Below are 23,613 nucleotides of genomic sequence, written 5' to 3' on the forward strand. Positions count from 1 at the left end.
CGCACGAAATTTAATAAATATAGCACCAGAAAAACACAGAAAAAGATAGCCGCTTAATTTCGCTCTGTAGATATGTATCAGCCGAGAGCAGGAACCTTTGGCCGTATCGCGCCACCCAAGGAAATAGACCTGGATTGACATGGGCTGGTCCACTCACCGACAACAGTTATGATCCTTCGAAACAAGGCCTCATCCCTTGCAACCAGGCAGCCAGCAGACAACGGGAGAGGCATATTCCACCACACGAACCCTGCAGTGCCCAAGCAATCGTCAGGATGGGCCTATGAACTAGTGAGCGACGGATGCGTTGTGAAATGTGGCAGACAGAAAAACTGGTGTCATTACATTCATAATTAGTTAATAGTGCATATGAATGACAAATAATAGGGAAACAAACTATGAGACAGTAGTAGTAATAGTAGTAGTAGGTATAGTCAGGTATAGCAGTACCTGTAGTCTTCATTACCTGAAGAAAAAGTTATTATAAGGGAAACAGTATTATGTTAGCTTCAATAATATATTTTGTATCATTAGATGCTAATGTATTGCAAAAAATTTAACTGTTGATAGTAATAGTCTGAATACGAATGAATACAGCTTGTTTTATACTTATAGGTAACATGCTACAGTGTAATAGATAAATAAATAAATATTGTGTAATATATCACCTCGCGTAAAGTCCAAAGCACACGAGAAATGAACGAAAGAACAAGCGGTCAGACCTCCGTATGGCCTGTAAACTGACTGGTCTACGAGAAAGCTGAAGCAGAACATTCTGTGGGGCTATTAGCTACACCCGTAACAGTGCCCAACATCGAAGTCTCACGGCCCGGTCAAGTGCTCGTTCGTAGGACATTTCGGGCTTCAGGGGGTGCTTTTGCGGATATGATCGGCAGAATTAAATGATGTCATGAAACGTGATAACTACATTCTCGTAGGAAATGTAGTTGCAAATGGCGAATAAAGCACCACAACAGCTATAAAATTTACTGGAAAAAAAAGAAAAGTTGTGCCAAACTGGAGCCCGAGATCGCATTTTCCGCTTTACACTAACAGTCATCTTAACAACTTCGGGTATCCGAGCACGCTTCACGAACGGACCTAACTTCCATATGTCTCATGTCTACTTCTCATAGAGCTAGCACAACTATGTTAATAACGCACACGGCGAGACTTTTTCGTCAGGTTTCCTTGTTTCTGCATGAAATACCTTAGTGCAGTGTCCGTTCACTGCTCGTCAGCATCTGTTGCTGGTTAAGACAATGAATTTATATTAAAATACCTATTCTTCCGTTCAACACTATTGTAGTTCCAACACTCGAACCAAAATTTCCCTCTTATCACGAGTACCCGCCACAACATCGTACATCTGAGCACGTCTCCAGATCTTACTCAAACTTTCATTGCCACTAACGTTCCCGTCTATGATTTCCGAGTGAGACATATACGCTCATATTGCACCGCAGGTTTACTCTTAAACGTTTATTGCGAACCTAGCTAAATTCTCTGTACTGATACATTATTAAATTAGTCTAAATAAGGGCAGCCAACCTCGCATAGATCCGTGAGACTGGGTAAAACTTCTTACTACACCAAAATAAGTAACTGAAAGCACTATAGGTATCTTAGCAACATTCAGAAAGAATCCGAGATCTGACCACTGGAGCGAAAAATGACACCGTTAACAGATCATACCCCACCTCATCATCATCATCATCATCATCATCATCATTTAAGACTGATTATGCCTTTCAGCGTTCAGTCTGGAGCATAGCCCCCCTTATAAAATTCCTCCATGATCCCCTATTCAGTGCTAACATTGGTGCCTCTTCTGATGTTAAACCTATCACCTCAAAATAATTCTTAATCGAATCCAGGTACTTTCTCCTTGGTCTGCCCCGATTCCTCATACCCTCTACTGCTGAACCCATGAGTCTCTTGGGTAACCTTGTTTCTCCCATGCGTGTAACATGACCCCACCATCTAAGCCTGTTCGCCCTGACTGCTACATCGATAGAGTTCATTCCCAGTTTTTCTTTGATTTCCTCATTGTGGACACCCTCCTGTCATTGTTCGCATCTACAGGTACCTGCAATCATCCTAGCTACTTTCATATCCGTAACCTCAACCTTGTTGATAAGGTAACCTGAATCCACCCAGCTTTCGCTCCCATACAACAAAGTTTGTCGAAAGATTGAACGGTGCACAGATAACTTAGTCTTGGTACTGACTTCCTTCTTGCAGAAGAGAGTAGATCGTAGCTGAGCGCTCACTGCATTAGCTTTGCTACACCTCGCTTCCAGTTCTTTCACTATGTTGCCATCCTGTGAGAATATGCATCCTAAGTACTTGAAACCGTCCACCTGTTCTAACTTTGTTCCTCCTATTTGGCACTCAACCGGTTTATATTTCTTTCCCACTGACATTACTTTCGTTTTGGAGATGCTAATCTTCATACCGTAGTCCTTACATTTCTGATCTAGCTCTGAATATTATTTTGCAAACTTTCAATCGAATCTGCCATCACAACTAAGTCATCCGCATATGCAAGACTGCCTATTTTGTGTTCACATATCTTAATCTCACCCAGCCAGTCTATTGTTTTCAACATATGATCCATAAATAATATGAACAACAGTGGAGACAGGTTGCAGCCTTGTCTCACCCCTGAAACTATTCTGAACCATGAACTCAATTTACCGTCAACTCTAACTGTTGCCTGACTATCCATGCAAAGACCTTTAATTGCTTGCAAAAGTTTGCCTCCTATTCCATAATCTCGTAGAACAGACAATAACTTCTTCCTAGGAACCCGGTCATATGCCTTTTCTAGATCTATAAAGCATAGATACAATTCCCTGTTCCACTCATAACACTTCTCCATTATTTGCCGTAAGCTAAAGATCTGGTCCTGACAACCTCTAAGAGGCCTAAACCCACACTGATTTTCATCCAATTGGTCCTCAACTAATACTCGCACTTTCCTTTCAACAATACCTGAGAAGATTTTACCCACAACGCTGATTAAAGAGATACCTCTGTAGTTGTTACAATCTTTTCTGTTTCCATGTTTAAAGATTGGTGTGATTACTGCTTTTGTCCAGTCTGATGGAACCTGTCCCGACTCCCAGGCCATTTCAGTTATCCTGTGTAGCCATTTAAGACCTGACATTCCACTGTATTTGATGAGTTCCGACTTAATTTCGTCCACCCTAACTGCTTTATTGCACTGCAATCTATTGACCATTTTCTCCACTTCCTCAAAGGTGATCCTATTTCCATCATCATTCCTATGCCATTCTACCTCTAAATCTGAAACATTACTGATCGCATTTTCACCTACATTGAGCAACTCTTCAAAATATTCCCTCCATCTGTCCAAGGCATCCACAGGATTCACCAGCAGTTTTCCTGACCTATCCAAAATACTTGTCATTTCCTTCTTACCTCCCTTTCGAAGACTGCTAATTACACTCCAGAATGGTTTTCCAGCAGCTTGACCCAAAGTCTCGAACCTGTTTCCAAAGTCTTCCCAAGATTTCTTCTTGGATGCTGCGATTATCTGTTTGGCTTTGTTTCTTTCTTCAACATAACTTTCTCTGTCTACCTGAGTTCTAGTATGTAGCCATTTTTGATACGCTTTCTTTTCCCTTTTACTGGCTGCCTTGACTGTGTCATTCCACCAAGCTGTTTGCTTCATCCTACTTTTACACACTACTGTTCCAAGACATTCTTAGCCACTTCTAGCACTGTGTCCCTGTACCTTGTCCATTCCTTTTCCAATGACTGTAATTGACTACATTCAACTAACTGGTACCTTTCTGAGATCGCTGTTATGTACTTGTGCCTGATTTCCTTATCCTGAAGTTTCTCCACTCTTATCCTCCCACATATGGACCTGACCTCCTGCACTTTCGGCCTCACAATCCAATTTCACTGCAGATTAAATAATGACCAGTGTCATCAAAGAATCCCCAGAATACACGTGTGTCCCTCACAGCCTTCCTAAATTCCTAATCTGTTATTATATAGTCAATGACAGATCTGGTTCCCCTGCCTTCCCAAGTATACCGGTGAATCATACCCCACCTGCATCTGGATAATAGAAACTTAAGCCAGTAACCGCCTGTACAACAAGAAAGGAGGTACACCACCTGACAAGGAAAACTGAAACACCCGCAAGGGGTCTGATAGGGTATGTGATGTCCTTTCATTGATTACAAAATCGACTCAGATTCACAAAGAACTTGGCAGTGTGAGCCCACTTACCAGTGCGAGGTTGCATCCTTTCTCGCCTGGATGCATGCACTGATTATGCTGGCAGGGTGTCATAAGACGGCTGTGTCTTCTCCTATACAATCTGGGCCACAAACGTTATAACTCCACCTTACTATCCCAGGTACTGGCCCTGGGACGGAGTTGATACCCGATCTGGCCCCACACATGTTCTATCGCGGACAGACCTGGGGATCTTGCTGGCCACAGGGGTACCCCGACATCATCCAGACAGATTATAGAGACACGCGTTATGTGTGGAAGAGCACTGTCGTGTTGAAAAATATTGTTTTGTTGTGTTAACGGCAGCCTACGAGTGGGATTGTGGTTCCCTAGTCCGGCTGCGGCTAGGCTTCCATCAGATAGTGCGGAATGTCACAGAGTATTGGAAGGGTCCAGTACCTGTTTTCATACGGCAGGCACAGATATAGGTGTTAAAAAGTACTTCGAGCACAAAACGATGATCCTGCCTTGTGGTGGTCAGACGTGGTCGACCGGAACGACGAATCTGCCATGCAGTCCAACTTCTGATCACCGTTATATGTGAATGTCCGAAAATTCAGGATATTGTACGATTGGACCAGCCGACCAAATGGAGGCTCTTGATTTAACCTCCATTCTAACTCTGTCAGGTGCTATCAACGCTGTCTCACATTACTAAGGGGCGTCTCCTTGTCCTTGACAGTGATCACTCAACACCTGACTTTGTTCATACCCGTTGTATTATATATCCTAGCAGGTCTGGTAACAACACGAAAAATTTTCACACCTGCCGATGGTATGTACGGTTAAGAAGTTACATTGATGTCCGACTATGTCTTCAGGTTGCTCCTTTTTTTTTTTTTTTTTTTTTTTTTTTTTTTTTTTTTTTTTTTTTTTTGAGTGGCCGTTGGTGCGGAGGCTTGCATGCCTCAGCGATACAGATAACCGTACCGTAGGTGCAACCACAACGGAGGAGTATCTGTCGACAGGCCAGACAAACGAGTGTTTCCTGAAGAGGAGCAGCAGCCTTTTCAGTAGTTGCAGGGGCAACAGTCTGGATGATTGACTGATCTGGCCTTGTAACACTAACCAAAACGGCCTTGCTGTGCTGGTACTGCGAACGGCTGAAAGCAAGGGGCAACTACAGCAGTAATTTTTTCCGAGGGCATACAGCTTTACTGTATGGTTAAATGATGATGGCTTCCTTTTGGATAAAATATTCTGCAGGTAAAATAGTCCCCCATTCGGGTCTTCTATCGGGGGCTACTCACGAGGGCGTAATTATCAGGAGAAACAAAACTGGCGTTGTACGGATCCGAGCGTGGAATGTCAGATCCCTGAATCAGGCAGGTAGGTTATAATATTTAAAAAGGGAAACGGATAGGTTGAAGGTAGAAATAGTGGAATTAGTGAAGTTCGGTGGCGTAAGGAACAGGAGTTCTGGTCAGTTGAAGGGTTATAAATACAAAATCAAATATGGGTAATGCAGGAGCAGGTTTAATAATGAATAAAAAAAATAGGAGTACGGGTAAGCTACTACGAACAGCATAGTGAATGCATTATTGTAGCCAAGATAGACACGAAGCCCACTCCTACCACAGAAGTACAAGTTTATATGCCAACTAGCTCCGCAGATGATGAAGAGACTGAAGAAATGTATGATGCAATAAAAGAAATTATCCAGATAGTTAAGGGAGACGAAAAATTAATAGTCATGGGGAACTGGAAGTCGGTAGTAGGGAAAGGAAGGGAACGAAAATAGTAAGTGAATATGGACTGGGGGTAAGGAGTGAAAGAGGTAGCCGCCTGTTATAATTTTGCACAGAGCATAACTTAATCAAATCTAACACTTGACTTAAGAATCATGAAAGAAGTTTGTCTACGTGGAAGGAGTGTAGAGACACCACATAGGTTATACACTCCTGGAAATGGAAAAAAGAACACATTGACACCGGTGTGTCAGACCCACCATACTTGCTCCGGACACTGCGAGAGGGCTGTACAAGCAATGATCACACGCACGGCACAGCGGACACACCAGGAACGGCGGTGTTGGCCGTCGAATGGCGCTAGCTGCGCAGCATTTGTGCACCGCCGCCGTCAGTGTCAGCCAGTTTGCCGTGGCATACGGAGCCCCATCGCAGTCTTTAACACTGGTAGCATGCCGCGACAGCGTGGACGGGAACCGTATGTGCAGTTGACGGACTTTGAGCGAGGGCGTATAGTGGGCATGCGGGAGGCCGGGTGGACGTACCGCCGAATTGCTCAACACGTGGGGCGTGAGGTCTCCACAGTACATCGATGTTGTCGCCAGTGGTCGGCGGAAGGTGCACGTGCCCGTCGACCTGGGACCGGACCGCAGCGACGCACGGATGCACGCCAAGACCGTAGGATCCTACGCAGTGCCGTAGGGGACCGCACCGCCACTTCCCAGCAAATTAGGGACACTGTTGCTCCTGGGGTATCGGCGAGGACCATTCGCAACCGTCTCCATGAAGCTGGGCTACGGTCCCGCACACCGTTAGGCCGTCTTCCGCTCACGCCCCAACATCGTGCAGCCCGCCTCCAGTGGTGTCGCGACAGGCGTGAATGGAGGGACGAATGGAGACGTGTCGTCTTCAGCGATGAGAGTCGCTTCTGCCTTGGTGCCAATGATGGTCGTATGCGTGTTTGGCGCCGTGCAGGTGAGCGCCACAATCAGGACTGCATACGACCGAGGCGCACAGGGCCAACACCCGGCATCATGGTGTGGGGAGCGATCTCCTACACTGGCCGTACACCACTGGTGATCGTCGAGGGGACACTGAATAGTGCACGGTACATCCAAACCGTCATCGAACCCATCGTTCTACCATTCCTAGACCGGCAAGGGAACTTGCTGTTCCAACAGGACAATGCACGTCCGCATGTATCCCGTGCCACCCAACGTGCTCTAGAAGGTGTAAGTCAACTACCCTGGCCAGCAAGATCTCCGGATCTGTCCCCCATTGAGCATGTTTGGGACTGGATGAAGCGTCGTCTCACGCGGTCTGCACGTCCAGCACGAACGCTGGTCCAACTGAGGCGCCAGGTGGAAATGGCATGGCAAGCCGTTCCACAGGACTACATCCAGCATCTCTACGATCGTCTCCATGGGAGAGTAGCAGCCTGCATTGCTGCGAAAGGTGGATATACACTGTACTAGTGCCGACATTGTGCATGCTCTGTTGCCTGTGTCTATGTGCCTGTGGTTCTGTCAGTGTGATCATGTGATGTATCTGACCCCAGGAATGTGTCAATAAAGTTTCCCCTTCCTGGGACAATGAATTCACGGTGTTCTTATTTCAATTTCCAGGAGTGTATAATGGTAACACAGAGATTTAGGAACCAGGTTTTAAACTGTGAGACAGTTCCAGGGGTAGATGTGGACTCTGACCACAATTTATTGGTTATTAACTGCAGATTAAAATAGAAGAAACTGCAAAAAGGTAGGAATTTAAGGAGCTGGGACCTGGACAAATTGAAAGAACCAGAGTGTTTCAGAGAGAGCATTAAGGAACGATCGACAAGAACAGGGAAAAGAAATACAGTAGAAGAAGAATGGGTAGCTTTGAGAGATAAAATAGTGAAGGCAGCAGAGGATCCAGTAGTTAAAAGACGAAAGCTAGTAGAAATCCTTGCGTATCGGAAGTGATATCGAATTTAATTGATGAAAGGACAAAATATAAAAATGCGGCAAATGAACCAGGTGAAAAGGAATACAAACGTCTCAAAAATGAGATCAACAGGAAGTGCAAAATGGTTGAGCAGGAATGGATAGAGGACAAATGTAAGGATGTAGAAGCACACATCACTAAGGATAAGATAGATACTGCCCATAGGAAGATAAAAGGGCCTTTGGAGAAAAGAGAACCACCTGTATAAATATCACGAGCTCAGATGGAAAACCAATCCTAAGCAAAGAAAAGAAAGCAGAAAAGTAGAAGGAGTATACCTATACAGGGTCTGTATAAGGACGATGTACTTGAGGGCAATACTATGAAAATAGAAGAGGACGTAGATGAAATGAGAGATATGATACTCCATTAAGAATTGTACAGAGTACCGAAAGACTTAAGTCGAAACAAGACCCTGCGAGTAGACAACATTCCATTAGAACTACTGATAGCCTTGGGATAGCCAGCTGTGACAAGAGCAAGATGTATAAGACAGGCGAAATACCCTCAGAAACCCCAAAGGAAGCAGGTGTTGGTTTGTCTGAAAACTACCGAACCATCAGTTTAATAAGTCACAGCTGCAAAATACTAACGCGAATTCTGTACAGACGAATGGAAAAACTAGTAGAAGCCGACCTCGGGGAAGATCAGTTTGGATTCCGTAGAAATATTGGAACACGTGAGGCAATACTCACTCTACGACTTATCTTAGAAGCTAGATTAAGGAAAGGCAAAGCTACGTTCCTAGCATTTGTAGACTTAGAGAAAGCTTTTGACAATGTTGACTGGAATACTCTCTTTCAAATTCTGAAGGTGGCAGGGGTAAAATACAGGGAGCGAAAAGCTATTTACAATTTGTTCAGAAACCAGATGGCAGTTACAAGAGTCGAGGGGCGCGAAAGGGAGGTAGTGATGAGAAGGGAGTGAGACAGGATTGTAGCCCATTCCCGAATTTATTCAATCTGTATATTGGGCAAGCAGTATAGGTAACAAAAGAAAAAATTGGAGAAGGAATTAAAATCCGTGGAGAAGAAACAAAAACTTTGAGGTTTGCCGACGACATTTTAATTCTGCCAGAGACAGCAGAGGACCTGGAAGAGCAGGTGAACGGAATGGATAATGTCTTGAGAGGAGGATTTAAGATGAACATGAACAAAGCAAAACGAGAATAGTGGAATATAGGCGAATTAAATCAGGTGATGCTGAGGAAATTGGATTAAGAAATGAGACGCTTAAAGTAGTAGGTCGGTTTTGCTATTTGGGAAGAAAAGTAAGTGATGATGGTCGAAGTAGAGAGGATATAAAATGTAGACAAGGAAAGCGTTTCTGAAGGATAGAAATTTGTTAACATCAAGTATAGTTTTATGCGCCAGGAAGTCGAGTCGTTTCTGAAAGTATTTGTATATATTGTATCCATGTATGGAAGTGAAACACGGACGATAAATAGTTCAGACAGGAAGAGAATAGAAGCTTTCGAAATGCCGTGCTACAGAAAAATGCTGAAGAGCAGATGGGTAGATCACGTAACTAATGAGGAGGTACTGAATAGAATTGGAGGAAAGAGGAGTTTGTGGCACAACTTGACTGGAAGAATGGAGCGGTTAGTAGGACATACTCTGAGGCATCAAGGGATCACCAATTTAGTACTGGGGGGAAGCGTAGAGGGTAAAAGTCGTAGAAGGAGACTAAGAGATGAATACACTAAACGGATTCAGAAGGATGTAGATTGCAGTAGTTACTCGGAGATGAAGAGGCTTACTCAGGATATAGTAGCATGGAGAGCTGCATCAACCTAGTCTCTAGATTGAAGACCACAGCCGGCCGAAGTGGCCGTGCGGTTAAAGGCGCTGCAGTCTGGAGCCGCAAGACCGCTACGGTCGCAGGTTCGAATCCTGCCTCGGGCATAGATGTTTGTGATGTCCTTAGGTTAGTTAGGTTTAACTAGCTCTAAGTTCTAGGGGACTAATGACCTCAGCAGTTGAGTCCCATAGTGCTCAGAGCCATTTGAACCATTTTTTTGAAGACCACAACAACAACAACCTACTCTCCCTCTCTGATTTGCGTTTTCTGTGGTTTCTACAAAACACTTGAGGCGAATGCAGTGGTAGCTCCTCAAACAAGTCACTACCGCCGCTTTTCTTTATCTTTCTGCAAATGAACTAGTGTCCCGCCCCTCAGAACTCGACGATGACGAGACGGTAAACTCGAACTCTCCATTTCTCTTCTTTTTGCTGTTGCTGGTGACACTTATGTCATTAATTCAGCGTTGAAAAAATGATTTTGCCCGTAGTTTACCATCTTTAACACGTCTGCAATAAAGTATTGACTCTGATACCAACTTGAAATGTGAGCACACGCCTTTCTTTTTACTGATTTGGCAATGATAACGCTGCACTCCAGTTTTATAAGAAGCAGCTCTTTCCCGTCTTATTAAATCTGCGTCATCAGACTCTGTTAGATCAGACTCTCTAGTGGAGGTGGTTTGCCATTGCCTTCCTCCGACCGTAATGGGGATGAATGATGCTGATGTTGAAGACGACACAACAACACCCGGTCATCTCGAGGCAGGTGAAAATCCCTGACCCCGCCGGGAATCGAACCCGGGACGCCGTTCGCGGGAAACGAGAACGTTACCGCGAGACCACGAGCTGCGGACATCTCTGGATTGTGTCCCATAAATGTTCGATGGGATTCATGTCGAGCGATCTGGGTGGCCAAATATTAAGCTCAAGCTCGAATTGTCCAGAACGTTCTTCAAACCAATCGCGAACAATTGTGACCTGGTGACATGATCCATAAAAATTCCATCGTTGTTTGGGAACATGAAGTCCATGAATGACTGTAGATGGTCTCCAAGTAGCCGAATATAACCATTTACTGTCAATGATCGATTCAGTTGGAACAGAGGACTCAGTGCATTCCTTGTAAACAGAGCCCACACCATTATGGAGCCACCACCAGCTTCCACAGAGCCTTGTTGACAACCTAGGACAATGGCGTCGTGGCGGGAACCCTAAACATCAACTCTTACCAACTGAAATCGGGACTCATCTGACCAGGCCACGGGTTCCCAGTCGTCTAGGATCCAGCTGGTAAGATCACGAGCCCAGGAGAAGCGCTGCAGGCGATGTCGTGCTGTTAGGAAAGGCACTAGCGTCGGTCGTCTGCTGTCACAGCCCATTAACGCCAAATTCCTCCACACTGGCCTAATGGACACGTTCGTCGTCCGTCCAACATCGATTTCTGCCGTTATTTCAAACATTGTTGCTTGCCTGTTTCCACTGACAACTGTACGCAATCCTTGATGCTCTCGGTCGTTAAGTGAAGGCCGCCGACTACAGCGTTGTTCTTAGAGAGAGGTTAACACTTGAAAGTGGGTACTCTCGGCATACTCTTGACGCTGTGGATCTCGCAATTTTGAATTACCTAAAGATTTACGAAATGGAATCTCTAATGCGCCTAGCTCCAAATACCATTCCGCGTTCAAAGTCTGTTCATTTCCGTCATACGGCCATAATCACGTCGGAAACCTTTTCACATGACTCGCCTGAGTAGAAATGACAGTTCCGCCAATGCACTGCCCTTTTTTATACCTTATGTACGCGTTACTACCGCCGTCTGTACATGTGGACATTTCTGTTCCATGACTTTTGTCACCTCAGTGTGTCAGTTAAATACAAACTGGGGCTATGGCATAGTAATATTAACTCTTTGTTGTTGTTGTTGTTGTTGTTGTTGTGGTCTTCAGTCCTGAGACTGGTTTGATGCAGCTCTCCATACTACTCTATCCTGTGCCAGCTTCTTCTTCTCCCAGTACCTACTGCAACCTATATCCTTCTGAATCTGCTTAGTGTATTCATCTCTTGGTCTCCCTCTACGATTTTTACCCTCCACGCTGCCCTCCAATACTAAATTGGTGATCCCTTAATGCCTTAGAACATGTCATACCAACCGATCCCTTCTTCTAGTCAAGTTGTGCCATAAACTCCTCTTCTCCCCAATTCTATTCGATACCTCCTCATTAGTTATGTGTTCAACCCATCTAACCATCAGCATTCTTCTGCAGCACCACATTTCGAAAGCTTCTATTCTCTTCTTGTCCAAACTATTTATCGTCCATGTTTCACTTCCATACATGGATGGCTACACTCCATACAAATACTTTCAGAAACGACTTCCTGACGCTTAAATCTATACTCGATGTTAACAAATTTCTCTTCTTCAGTAACGCTTTCCTTGCCATTGCCAGTCTACATTTTATATCCTCTCTACTTCGACCATCATCAGTTATTTTGCTACCCAAATAGCAAAACTCCTTTACTACTTTAAGTGTCTCATTTCCTAATCTAATTCCCTCAGCATCACCCGATTTAATTCGACTACATTCAATTATCCTCGTTTTGCTTTTGTTGATGTTCATCTTATATCCTCCTTTCAAGACACTGTCCATTCCGTTCAACTGCTTTTACAAGTCCTTTGCTGTCTCTGAAAGAATTACAATGTCATCGGCGAACCTCAAAGTTTTTATTTCTTCTCCTTGGATTTTAATACCTACTCCGAATTTTTCTTTTGTTTCCTTTACTGCTTGCTCAATATACAGATTGAATAACATCGGGGATAGGCTACAACCCTGTCTCACTCCCTTCCCAACCACTGCTTCCCTTTCATGTCCCTCGACTCTTATAACTGCCATCTGGTTTCTGCACAAATTGTAAATAACCTTCCGCTCCCTGTATTTTACCCCTGCCACCTTCAGAATTTGAAAGAGAGTATTCCAGTCAACATTGTCAAAAGCTTTCTCTAAGTCTACAGATGCTAGAAACGTAAGTTTGGCTTTCCTTAATCTTTCTTCTAAGATAAGTCATATGGTCAGTATTGACTCACGTGTTCCTACATTTCTACGGAATCCAAACTGATCTTCCCGGAAGTCGGCTTCTACGAGTTTTTTTCATTCGTCTGTAAGGAATTCGCGTTAGTATTTTGTAGCTGTGACTTATTAAGCTGATAGTTCGGTAATCTTCATATCTGTCAACACCTGCTTTCTTTGGGATTGGAATTATTATATTCTTCTTGAAGTCTCTTTAACAACATCATATTGATAATATATGTTTGTATGAATCTTCTGTGAATAAGATTCCTCTTGTTTTGTCACTGTCCGCTGTTAATGCTTTTCTTGACCCAAATCTCCAGAGGCCTCCGTGAGACACTTCGGAGACGTTTGGAATTTGAACCACTGTATTGATGCAAAGCCTGTTGATCAGAACTTAACGCTACCGCCTATCCTCCCTTTACTATTGGCACATATTTCTTTCACCGCCAGGTTTCGAACTGTCTACCTCCGAGTCGAGCGCCAGGCCAAAGGCGTGCGTTAGCGACCTCAACTGCGAAGGCTGGTGAAACCAGTGTGCGACGCTTGATTGATAGCAATCCCTAACTGCACGTCATCTCCTCTTCAAAGCCTCTCAGATATATCAATCGTACATTCCACATGTAACAATTCCTTAAATGAATAAATTATATCATTATATTATGAAAAGGATAGATTGCTGTCCGCCTCGTTTGCTGAGGGGTCAGCGCGGCGGTCTGTCACGCCCAAGGGGCCCGGATTCGATTCCAGGCTGGGTCGGAGATTCTTCTCCGCTCAGCGACTGAATGTTGTGTTGCCCTCATTATCATTTCACCATCATCAGTGTAAGGCAACGGGAAACCACCACTGGGATCGCTTCTCTAGACGCTCATGCGGTGGACCTCTCTGTCGAGGCTTTCCCCATGACAAGACCTGCCGTAAGGCAGAGCACAAAAGTTATAGATTGCTACTCACCATACAGAGGAGACGCTGAGTCGCAGACAAGAACAACAGAAAGACTGTTATACATATCAGATTCCGACCATCAGCCGTTCTTGTGTAGTAGAAAACACACACACACACACACATTCACTCAAGCTTGCCTATTTATTGTGCACGTCTGTGACTCAGTGTCGCCTCTATATGGTGAGTAGCAGTTTGTCCTTTTCATACTATTTTTGTTCTTCCATCCTGGACTTTCCATTGTTCAAATTAAGTATATGTTTTTTATAATTCCACCTTTGTCATTATGTATCTATACAGGATGTAACTGATATAAGTGCAGACATTTCTATTGGTGACTGAGGACGGTGTACTGAACGTCATTACATCAATATTTACGTTATTAGCTGACTAATAAATATAAGTGTTACAAGTTATGTTTTTAGGGCAGAAAGTACCTCCACATAAGCGTGGCACAAGCCGGCCATTAATTCTTATTTTACCCTGGGCAGCAGGTTGAGTGTTGAAGAGTGGAGGCGTGGACACAAAACGGTTAGTTTACACTGACAGTAAAGTTTGTGACGTCTTTTTGGAAAGACTCTTCGATACAGCGAATAAACAACCAACATACTGATAAGTGTACATTTTAAGTTACCCGTTACACTCTATATATTTTATGGATTTTGGCTTACTTCGCTCGATTGTACACAACCATGACTTCATAGCTCTGGCACTGACGATGTTTTGTATTATGTCCTATTCTGTAGCCCACTACCTCTGCTTCATTTACATTGTCCATTTAATTTACCTTGAAAAATGCTAAATGCTTCTCGTAGTTTTGCTATGCTAGGCGTTATTGTTATTTTCTTCTCGTGCCTTCATCCTTTCAGTCACTTTTTTTTATTTCCTTGAAGGTGACTGTATTTAGTTTATATTGCTAACTTTTCTGTTTACTGATCAGGAAATATCTTTAAGAAACTTAAGCAGAAATTTTCAAATTCGTTACGAATCATTTTATATTTTCTTTTGCTCTGTTGCAGGAGACATTAAGCCCATTGAACAGCCAATTTCGCTGGAGGACGCCCCGTGTGAGAAGCCACCACCACGAGAGCTACCGCCTTATAACGGTTACGGATCTTACGAAGATTCCGCTGGAAACTGCCGTACTGTCTTGCCGACTCCACCAAGACGCGACTTCGTCAAGTTCCTGCACAAAGACAGGTCCTAACACTAGTACAATAAAAAATAGAAAAACTACTGACTGTTTTGGCATTGCTGTCGTTGTACATATAGAATGTACCTGAAATTTATAACGCATCACCATCAGGTATTTTCATACTTCAGTAGGAAATAACAGCTTCCTATGATGAAGGGAACCCTTGCCGACTCGGCTTCAGAGTTTTGCGTGGAAATGTACATATCTTTCCTGCTGTAAACTGGTGACTAAATTTTGAAATAGTGAGAGAAATGTGTAAATAACCATAAATATCAACACAATAACACTTATCTTTACTGGTATTAATTAAAAACATAAAATAATTTTGAAGACTTCTGTGCTCTTGCATACAAAGGTGAAAAAATTATTTCTGGACGTCCTCAAAGACGATCAATCCTTGAAATTTTTGCATTACTTTCACTCCTCTTTTTGTTGTATTATTTACACTTTATTTTGTGTTATTTACACTTTCAGAGACGAAAATTTTCTTTAGGGGAGGAGGAACCTTCAGTCGGTCAGCAAGAGCTGAAACAGATTTTTCTCTTTCTCGACTGGAAGTCATCCAAAGATATTCCTGAAACTAAGAATTAAATATCTAAGCTTGGTTAAGGCAAGATTATGTATTGTAATTATTAATTACAATAACTCTTTCCCGTATTAAGGGTTTGATAGTTTTTCCTTATGAAATATAGCTCTTCCCAAGATCAAAAATTTCTCACGTTGTAAGTCTGAAACTATTCTCATTTTCGTGTGTTTATCTGGAAGTGCTAAAGCAGGAATTTCATCAGACATACCACAAGTGTTGACAGAATTTACTCGAAACTGCTTTTGAAACTGACTTCCCAAGTTCCTCATGCTTCTTGAACGCTATCAAGACAAGCACAGACATTTCTACGGTGCTCTTACTCCCAAATTGCATTAAAGCTAGGCTTTATAGGATGACGCAATCAGTGAGGAAACATCTTGCAGTTCTCATCTTTCCTTTGCACTGAATAAACTGAAGTTGCAGAAAATATTTTCGTAGATTAAATGGCCCTTGCACTCGTTTCGCTTGATGAATGATTTATTTTAGTGATGTAGTTTCAACGATATTAAAAGCAGTTTGATAATTTGACTGTATTCCTCTTTCACATTACGTATGCTCAGTGTGCCCCAGCAGAACGTAACGAATTTGTTGATTTCTATATCCACTAACTGTATTTTCTCAGAATCAGTGAATATTTGGATATAATCCATATTAACATTTCTAGTTCTCTTTAAAGTTTCTGAAAAGCAGAAAATCTGGGAAGCTAGTGACTTCACGAATTTGCGCATGAGAGGCTACTCAAAACTAGTTCGTCAAGAGGATAGTGATACGCAAAGAGTAACAGCACTACTTTCAATTTTTGTTCTACGATCGCACAATATCCCTAAAACGAGCTGAACTGGAAGCCTTCATGTAGCAGTACGTCGTTTATACCACGCCCTCTAAAGTCCCAATTTTGGAGCACTTTAAAAATGTAGAGAACTTGCTATATTGCGGGGTAGAAACTAAAGTTTTCACTCATAAGAACACATTGGCGGAAAACTATGTAAGTATGCAGTTCTGTGTACGAGAGCGTAAGTTGATCTAGATGCACTTGTTTTTGCCCGCCAACTCACCCTCTAGCCAAACAATTTGTTAGCCTCCTGTAGTGAATGGTTCTCGTTGTGCTATCAATGATATGATGTAAACCTTCTATTTAGAAACGAGCTCATCTAGATCTACTTATGCACTCGCTCGCAGAATTACGGTCTTAGAAATTATCCCGCCAGCGTATTTTTTATGGGTGAAAACTTTAACTTTCGTTGCTTAATCTCCAAGTTGTTCTTTGTTTTTATACGCAATAAGTTCTTCCTACGAGCTTCTTACGTCCATGCCAGGTAAAGTTATGCCGACTCAATGGATGGTCGCCATACCGCGAATATTATTCTGAAAATTTGTTTATTATAGCCTCATTGCTCCCTTCCAGGTGAACTGACGAGATGTTTGTAGAAAATTCTTCAATAGTGAGGCGTAATGCTTTTGTTACAACCTAAAAAATGTAAATATAATCTCTTATGCTCATCTGACATCTGTCTAAACCTGCAACTTACTTCGGCGTGACAAAAGTACTCCTGCTTCGCTTCGTAGAAGTTTAGGACGGTGTCGGCGTGGATTCATCCGAAAAATGCTCACTTACGTCAGCCTTCCGGTACAACTGCTAGACATTTTACAACACATTAGATTCTGCCTGCCACAGCATGAGCACTGCTTTGTCTAACAGGATTGTACCATGAGCGACACATGATGTTTATGTTCACATATGGATATTACATGGTACGAGTTTCTATTGTGGAACAGGCATATCATTCCATGGAGTCCATAACAGTAACTGCTTCTGACGTTACTTTAGAATAAGTGATATGCAAGCATAGTCTCAGTGTTCACATATGTAAACTGGCTGATTTTGTCAGTGTGCGTTACACATGACGACCTTTTATTCTGACATAATTTACAAGAAGAATATAATAATTCCAATCCCAAAGAAAGCAGGTGTTGACAGATGTGAAAATTACCGAACTATCAGTTTAATAAGTCACAGCTGTAAAATACTAACGCGAATTCTTTACAGACGAATGGAAAAACTGGTAGAAGCGGACCTCGGGGAAGATCAGTTTGGATTCCGTAGAAATGTTGGAACACGTGAGGCAATACTAACCTTACGACTTATCTTAGAAGAAAGATTAAGAAAAGGCAAACCTACGTTTCTAGCATTTGTAGACTTAGAGAAAGCTTTTGACAATGTTAATTGGAATACTCTCTTTCAAATTCTGAAGGTGGCAGGGGTAAAATACAGGGAGCGAAAGGCTATTTACAATTTGTACAGAAACCAGATGGCAGTTATAAGAGTCGAGGGGCATGAAAGGGAAGCAGTGGTTGGGAAAGGAGTGAGACAGGGTTGTAGCCTCTCCCCGATGTTATTCAATCTGTATATTGAGCAAGCAGTAAAGGAAACAAAAGAAAAATTCGGAGTAGGTATTAAAATTCATGGAGAAGAAGTAAAAACTTTGAGGTTCGCCGATGACATTGTAATTCTGTCAGAGACAGCAAAGAACTTGGAAGAGCAGTTGAACGGAATGGACAGTTTCTTGAAAGGAGGCTATAAGATGAACATCAACAAAAGCAAAACGAGGATAATGGAATGTAGTCAAATTAAATCGGGTGATGCTGAGGGAATTAGATTAGGAAATGAGACACTTAAAGTAGTAAAGGAGTTTTGCTATTTAGGGAGTAAAATAACTGATGATGGTCGAAGTAGAGAGGATATAAAATGTAGACTGGCAATGGCAAGGAAATCGTTTCTGAAGAAGAGAAATTTGTTAACATCGGGTATAGATTTAAGTGTCAGGAAGTCGTTTCTGAAAGTATTTGTATGGAGTGTAGCCATGTATGGAAGTGAAACATGGACGATAACTAGTTTGGACAAGAAGAGAATAGAAGCTTTCGAAATGTGGTGCTACAGAAGAATGCTGAAGATAAGGTGGGTAGATCACGTAACTAATGAGGAGGTATTGAATAGGATTGGGGAGAAGAGAAGTTTGTGGCACAACTTGACTAGAAGAAGGGATCAGTTGGTAGGACATGTTTTGAGGCATCAAGGGATCACAAATTTAGCATTGGAGGGCAGTGTGGAGGGTAAAAATCGTAGAGGTAGACCACGAGATGAATACACTAAGCAGATTCAGAAGGATGTAGGCTGCAGTAGGTACTGGGAGATGAAGAAGATTGCACAGGATAGAGTAGCATGGAGAGCTGCATCAAACCAGTCTCAGGACTGAAGACCACAACAACAACAACAACAATTTACAACATTTTCGCACTGGACTGTATAACAAACTATCCTGCTCAAACCATTTGTGACTGTGCGTCCTGCGATTTGGCCATTGTAAACTTGTTATGCAGACATATCGCAGGTAGCGATACTGCAGATGGAATGATGGAGACCTTAAATGCCAAGTACACTATGTGATCAAAAGCATCCGGACACCTCCAAAAACATACCTTTTCATATCAGGTGCATTGTTCTACCACCTACTGCCAGGTACTCCATATCAGCGACCTCAGTAGTCATTAGATGTCGTGAGAGAGCAGAAAGGGGCGATCCGCGGAACTCACGACTTCGAACGTGGTCAGGTGATTGGGTGTCACTTGTGTCATACGTCTGTACGCGACATTTCCACACTCCTAAACATCCCTAGATCCACTGTTTCCAGTGTGAGAGTGAAGTGGAAACGTGAAGGGACACGTACAGCACAAATGCGCACAGGCCGACCTCGTCTGTTGACTGACAGAGACCAGCGACAGTTGAAGTGGGTCGTAATATGTAATAGGCATACATCTATCCAGACGATCAGGATCCACTGCAAGTACTATGACAGTTAGGCGGGAGGTTACATAATGTGGCGATCCGATGGCAGGGTGTGGGTATTGCGAATGCCCGGTGAACGTTATCTGCCAACACGTGTAGGGCCAACTGTAAAATTCGGAGGCGGTGGTGTTATGGTGTGGTCGTGTTTTTCATGGAGGGGACTTGCATGCCTTGTTGGTTTGCGTGGCACTATCACAGCACAGGCCCACATTGATGTTTTAAGCACCTTCTTGCTTCCCACTGTTGAAGAGAAATTCGGGGATGCGACTGCATCTTTCAACACGATCGAGCACCTGTTCATAATGCACGGCCTGTGGCGGAATGGTTATACGACAATAACATCCCTGTAATGGACTGGCCTGCACAGAGTTCTGACCTGAATCCTACAGAACACATTTGGGATGTTTTGGAGCGCGACATCGTGCCAGACCTCACCGACCGACATCGATACATCTCCTCAGTGCAGAACTGTGTGAAGAATGGACTGCCATTCCCCAACGTATGCCTCCGAGAGTGGAAGTTGTCATCAAGGCTAAGGGCGGGCCAACACAATATTGAATTCCAGCATTACCGATGGAGGGCGCCACGAACTTGTAAGTCATTTTCATCCAAGTATCCGGATACTTTTGATTACATAGTGTATCTATGGTTTATAAACAGATCGAGATACACACAAAACACATGTGCTCATAAATCTAAAGCGCCCGTCAGCAGCTGAAGGTATTAATATATAATTCCAATTTCGAGTCAGAGATTGTTGCTACTCTGTAGTTGCAGTGCTGTCCAGACAACTTCCTCGTTGGAACACTCGCTGCCATGTCGTCACAGAGCCCCCCCCCCCCCACCCCTCTTGGGAGTGCAGAGCATAAGGGAGGGGAGGATGCTGTGGCTCAACTTCACACAGGTGTGCGCGACCACCCATGCTGTGGCTGGCTGCATACACAGATGCATGGATGAACTGTTTCTCGCTTCAATAAATGCAATAAGCAGGTGGAACAAGCGTGGTCGGTAGCAGCCAAAAGAGGTGGTACTGCGCGAGATGAAATGGAAGCTGATGAGGTCGTCCAAAACGAGAATGACGATTGTGGTAGGAAAGTTATGGTGGCTGAGGTGAGGGTGCGACGGGGGCGATGCAGTGGATGTGTTTTGCTCTTATGCCGGAATTGGGGCTGGGGATGACTTATAGCTACAATGACTATGAGAAACGCGTCTACAGTAAACGTGAAAGTGACAGAATCCAGATCGACCTCCGAGGAGAGGCAGTGCTGTTGGAAATGTGCAATCGTGGACATGTTGCACATCTTGTAGTCGTCAGGTAGTTTGTCTGAAATCTCCTCAGGTCAGAACTGATGTAAGTTCACTAACTCTGTAATTACTTTGTCGTTTAGGTTAACTGCAGAATACTTTGTACGTGATTCTCCAGGTGGGTTGGTGATGTCACGCAGGGTCTACGTCAGTTTAAGTCTATTGAAAGTAACAGTGATCACTTTACCATGCAGCAAAATGTCAACAGTATTGTTGTCCTGTCTAATTACTTTATAAGGTCCTAAGTAGAGTGGGTGTAATGTTGGTCAGGCGGCATCATTGTGCAACATTACATGATCACAGTCCTCCAGAGCTTTGTGGCGGAAGATTTTCTGGGGTCTATGTGCTTTTACTGGCGGTATCTTTACGTGTGCAATATGTTCCCTGATTTTCCAAACAAGTTGCAGCAGTGTTTTGTCTGTAGGCAGTTGCAGCATTCCATGAAAGAGTGAGGTTTTCTCTATAAATTAATTCACAAGAGATGTATGGAGATCATCTTTATAATCTGCACACATGCCTGGAAGATTCCATGGGAGGGTGTGTATCCATTCCCCTCCATGGCACATGAGAGCAGTTTTTAGAATGTGTTGCCATCATTCTATAGGGCCATTAGTTTGTGATTGGTAAGCTGTTGTTCGAAAGTGTTGGATGCAGTACATGTGACAGAGTTCAGTAGAAAGTGCTGACTTGAATTGCCTACTGTGGTCTGTTGTTATTGTGATAGGGCAACCGAAACAAGATATACGTTGGCTGATTAATGCTTTTGGAGTTGTTTCAGTAGTGATGTCCAGAATTTGTCGCCTCAGCCCACTGCATTACTCTGTCAATCACTGAAAGAATATATCTATACCCATTTGGATCAGGGAGGGGCCAAAGGGGGCTAGATGAATGTGCTGAAAACAGCTCTTAGGAACTGAGTAACGACCAAGTCATAGTTGTGTGTGCCATTCTATTTTTTAACACTGGCAAGCAATACATGCTTGTGTCCAAGACTTAGAGTCTGCCTTGATATTTGGCCAGATGAAGCGGTCAGTGACAAGCTTTCTAGTTGGGCGAATTCCAGGGTGTGAAAGTCTGTACAGTTTATCGAAAATAGGTCATCTCGAGGTGCATTGTAACATCTGATGAAGGAGGTTTTGGGACACAGAACATAGTACTTGTTTTGAAGAACCGAGGACGTCACAGCTTTCGATGGGCAATCCTGTTGTGTTGTTGTACAGAAATTCCTGTAACTGTGAGTTCTCTAGTTGTGATATTGTAAGTTTATCAATATCAGTATCTATTGAAATGGTTTTATACGCAAAAGGATATTATCTGCGCCATGCTGCTGTCAGATATCTATTTTGAATTGTGCAATAAAATCCACATGACCGAAGTGCCAAGGACAATTAACTTTTATGGGTTAGAATCAGCTGGGAGGGGGACGATGATTTGTATAAACTGTGACAGATCTGCCATCATGGTAACCTTTTAAGTATCGCATTGCTTCATATACTGCCAACAGTTCTCTGTTGTAGGCTGATCACTTACATTGTGAGTCTGTCAGCTTTTTGGAAAAGAAATGTAATGGTTGTTGTGTGTCTGCTATTGAAATAAGCACAATTGTGAAATAGCCATAAGTAAATTATGATCCAAATTGTTAAGGTAAATAACCTCTGTACAAAAGGATATCATACTCTGTGGAAGACCTATAAAGTCAACTCTGTTGACTACTTATAGGAACATCTGTGTAACTGTATTGTTTATGTAAAATGTTTTCTATGTTTAAAAGTGTACAACAAGTTGTGTGAGAGATGTTTAGTGTGTGTGAGACTCTGTAGAAATCGACCATAAGGAAACTGTAAGGACAAATTCTTCTAAATTTCACCGCTAAGTTCACAAAAAGATCGACAACCAACTAAAAATCGCGTGTTTTGTTATATATTGCAGTAAAGTCAACGAAATGAAGCAGAATCTCACACATCGGAAACATCACATAGGAATGACATAACAAACACAAAAGCCCACTTGAAAATAGGAATCATTTCCCGAAACGCGTCGTGTGAAAAATAAAACAAAGAAAATCGTGACTGGTATCAGATGAGTTATCTATAAACAAACCTATTGTTTTCACAGTCGCAGGCTTTCAGAACCGTTTATAATGGATCAAATCAGATTTGCGTAATTGTGTTATGTAACAGTATCTAAATAATGAAGTCAGTAGCTATTCTTAAGCGTCAAAAATACATTAAAAAATCACATCTAAACTAGCCACATCGCTCCTTAAGAGTAGATAGAAACAAGAATTAATTTCTATTTATTTTCTTAATCTGGAATCTGCTGGATGTTGCAGTACTACAGACCATTAACCATGAGAGTATAGCATTATTTGAATCACATATCATTGATAATATAGAAACAATAGACATGCATTTTTAAAATGCAAACCGCTCGAAATGTGAAACTATACATGTTAATTTAAACATTAATGCCGCGCGAGATTAGCCGTGCGGTCTAGGAGGCTGCAGTCATGGACTGTGCGGCTGGTCCCGGCGGAGGTTCGAGTCCTCCCTCGCGCATGGGTGTGTGTGTTTGTCCTTAGGATAATTTAGGTTAAGTAGTGTGTAAGCTTAGGGACTGACGACCTTAGCAGTTAAGTCCCATAAGATTTCACACACATTTGAACAAACATTAATGTGTACTCACGAAACACATATTAGTAGAGCCTGCTGTGTAGCTGATTGCATTTCTTGAGGAATTTGAAGTAAAATACTAGTCAAAATAATAACATAGGTAATTAGGAGATTCAGAATACTATAAGCGCATTTTGGAATGATTTCTGTCAAATATACGTTAGCTGCGGGAACGCAGAAATGAATCACACCAGATACGCATATGGTGACGATGGAACAGACATAGCGATAGGCAGTTAGGTGCTCCCGT

General features: G+C 42.8%; 1 protein-coding gene across 1 annotated transcript in view; it reads left to right on the forward strand.

The window, feature by feature from the left end:
• Positions 1 to 23,613, forward strand: part of LOC124593823 (EF-hand domain-containing family member C2-like) — a 264,643-nt gene that overhangs the window by 176,556 nt on the left and 64,474 nt on the right. The window contains exon 7 of the mRNA XM_047132172.1: positions 14,781 to 14,961. Within this exon, the coding sequence (XP_046988128.1) occupies positions 14,781 to 14,961 (181 nt within the window). The remainder of the gene's footprint in view (positions 1 to 14,780; positions 14,962 to 23,613) is intronic.

This window comes from Schistocerca americana, chromosome 2 (assembly GCF_021461395.2).
Source record: "Schistocerca americana isolate TAMUIC-IGC-003095 chromosome 2, iqSchAmer2.1, whole genome shotgun sequence".
Lineage (NCBI taxonomy): Eukaryota > Metazoa > Arthropoda > Insecta > Orthoptera > Acrididae > Schistocerca > Schistocerca americana.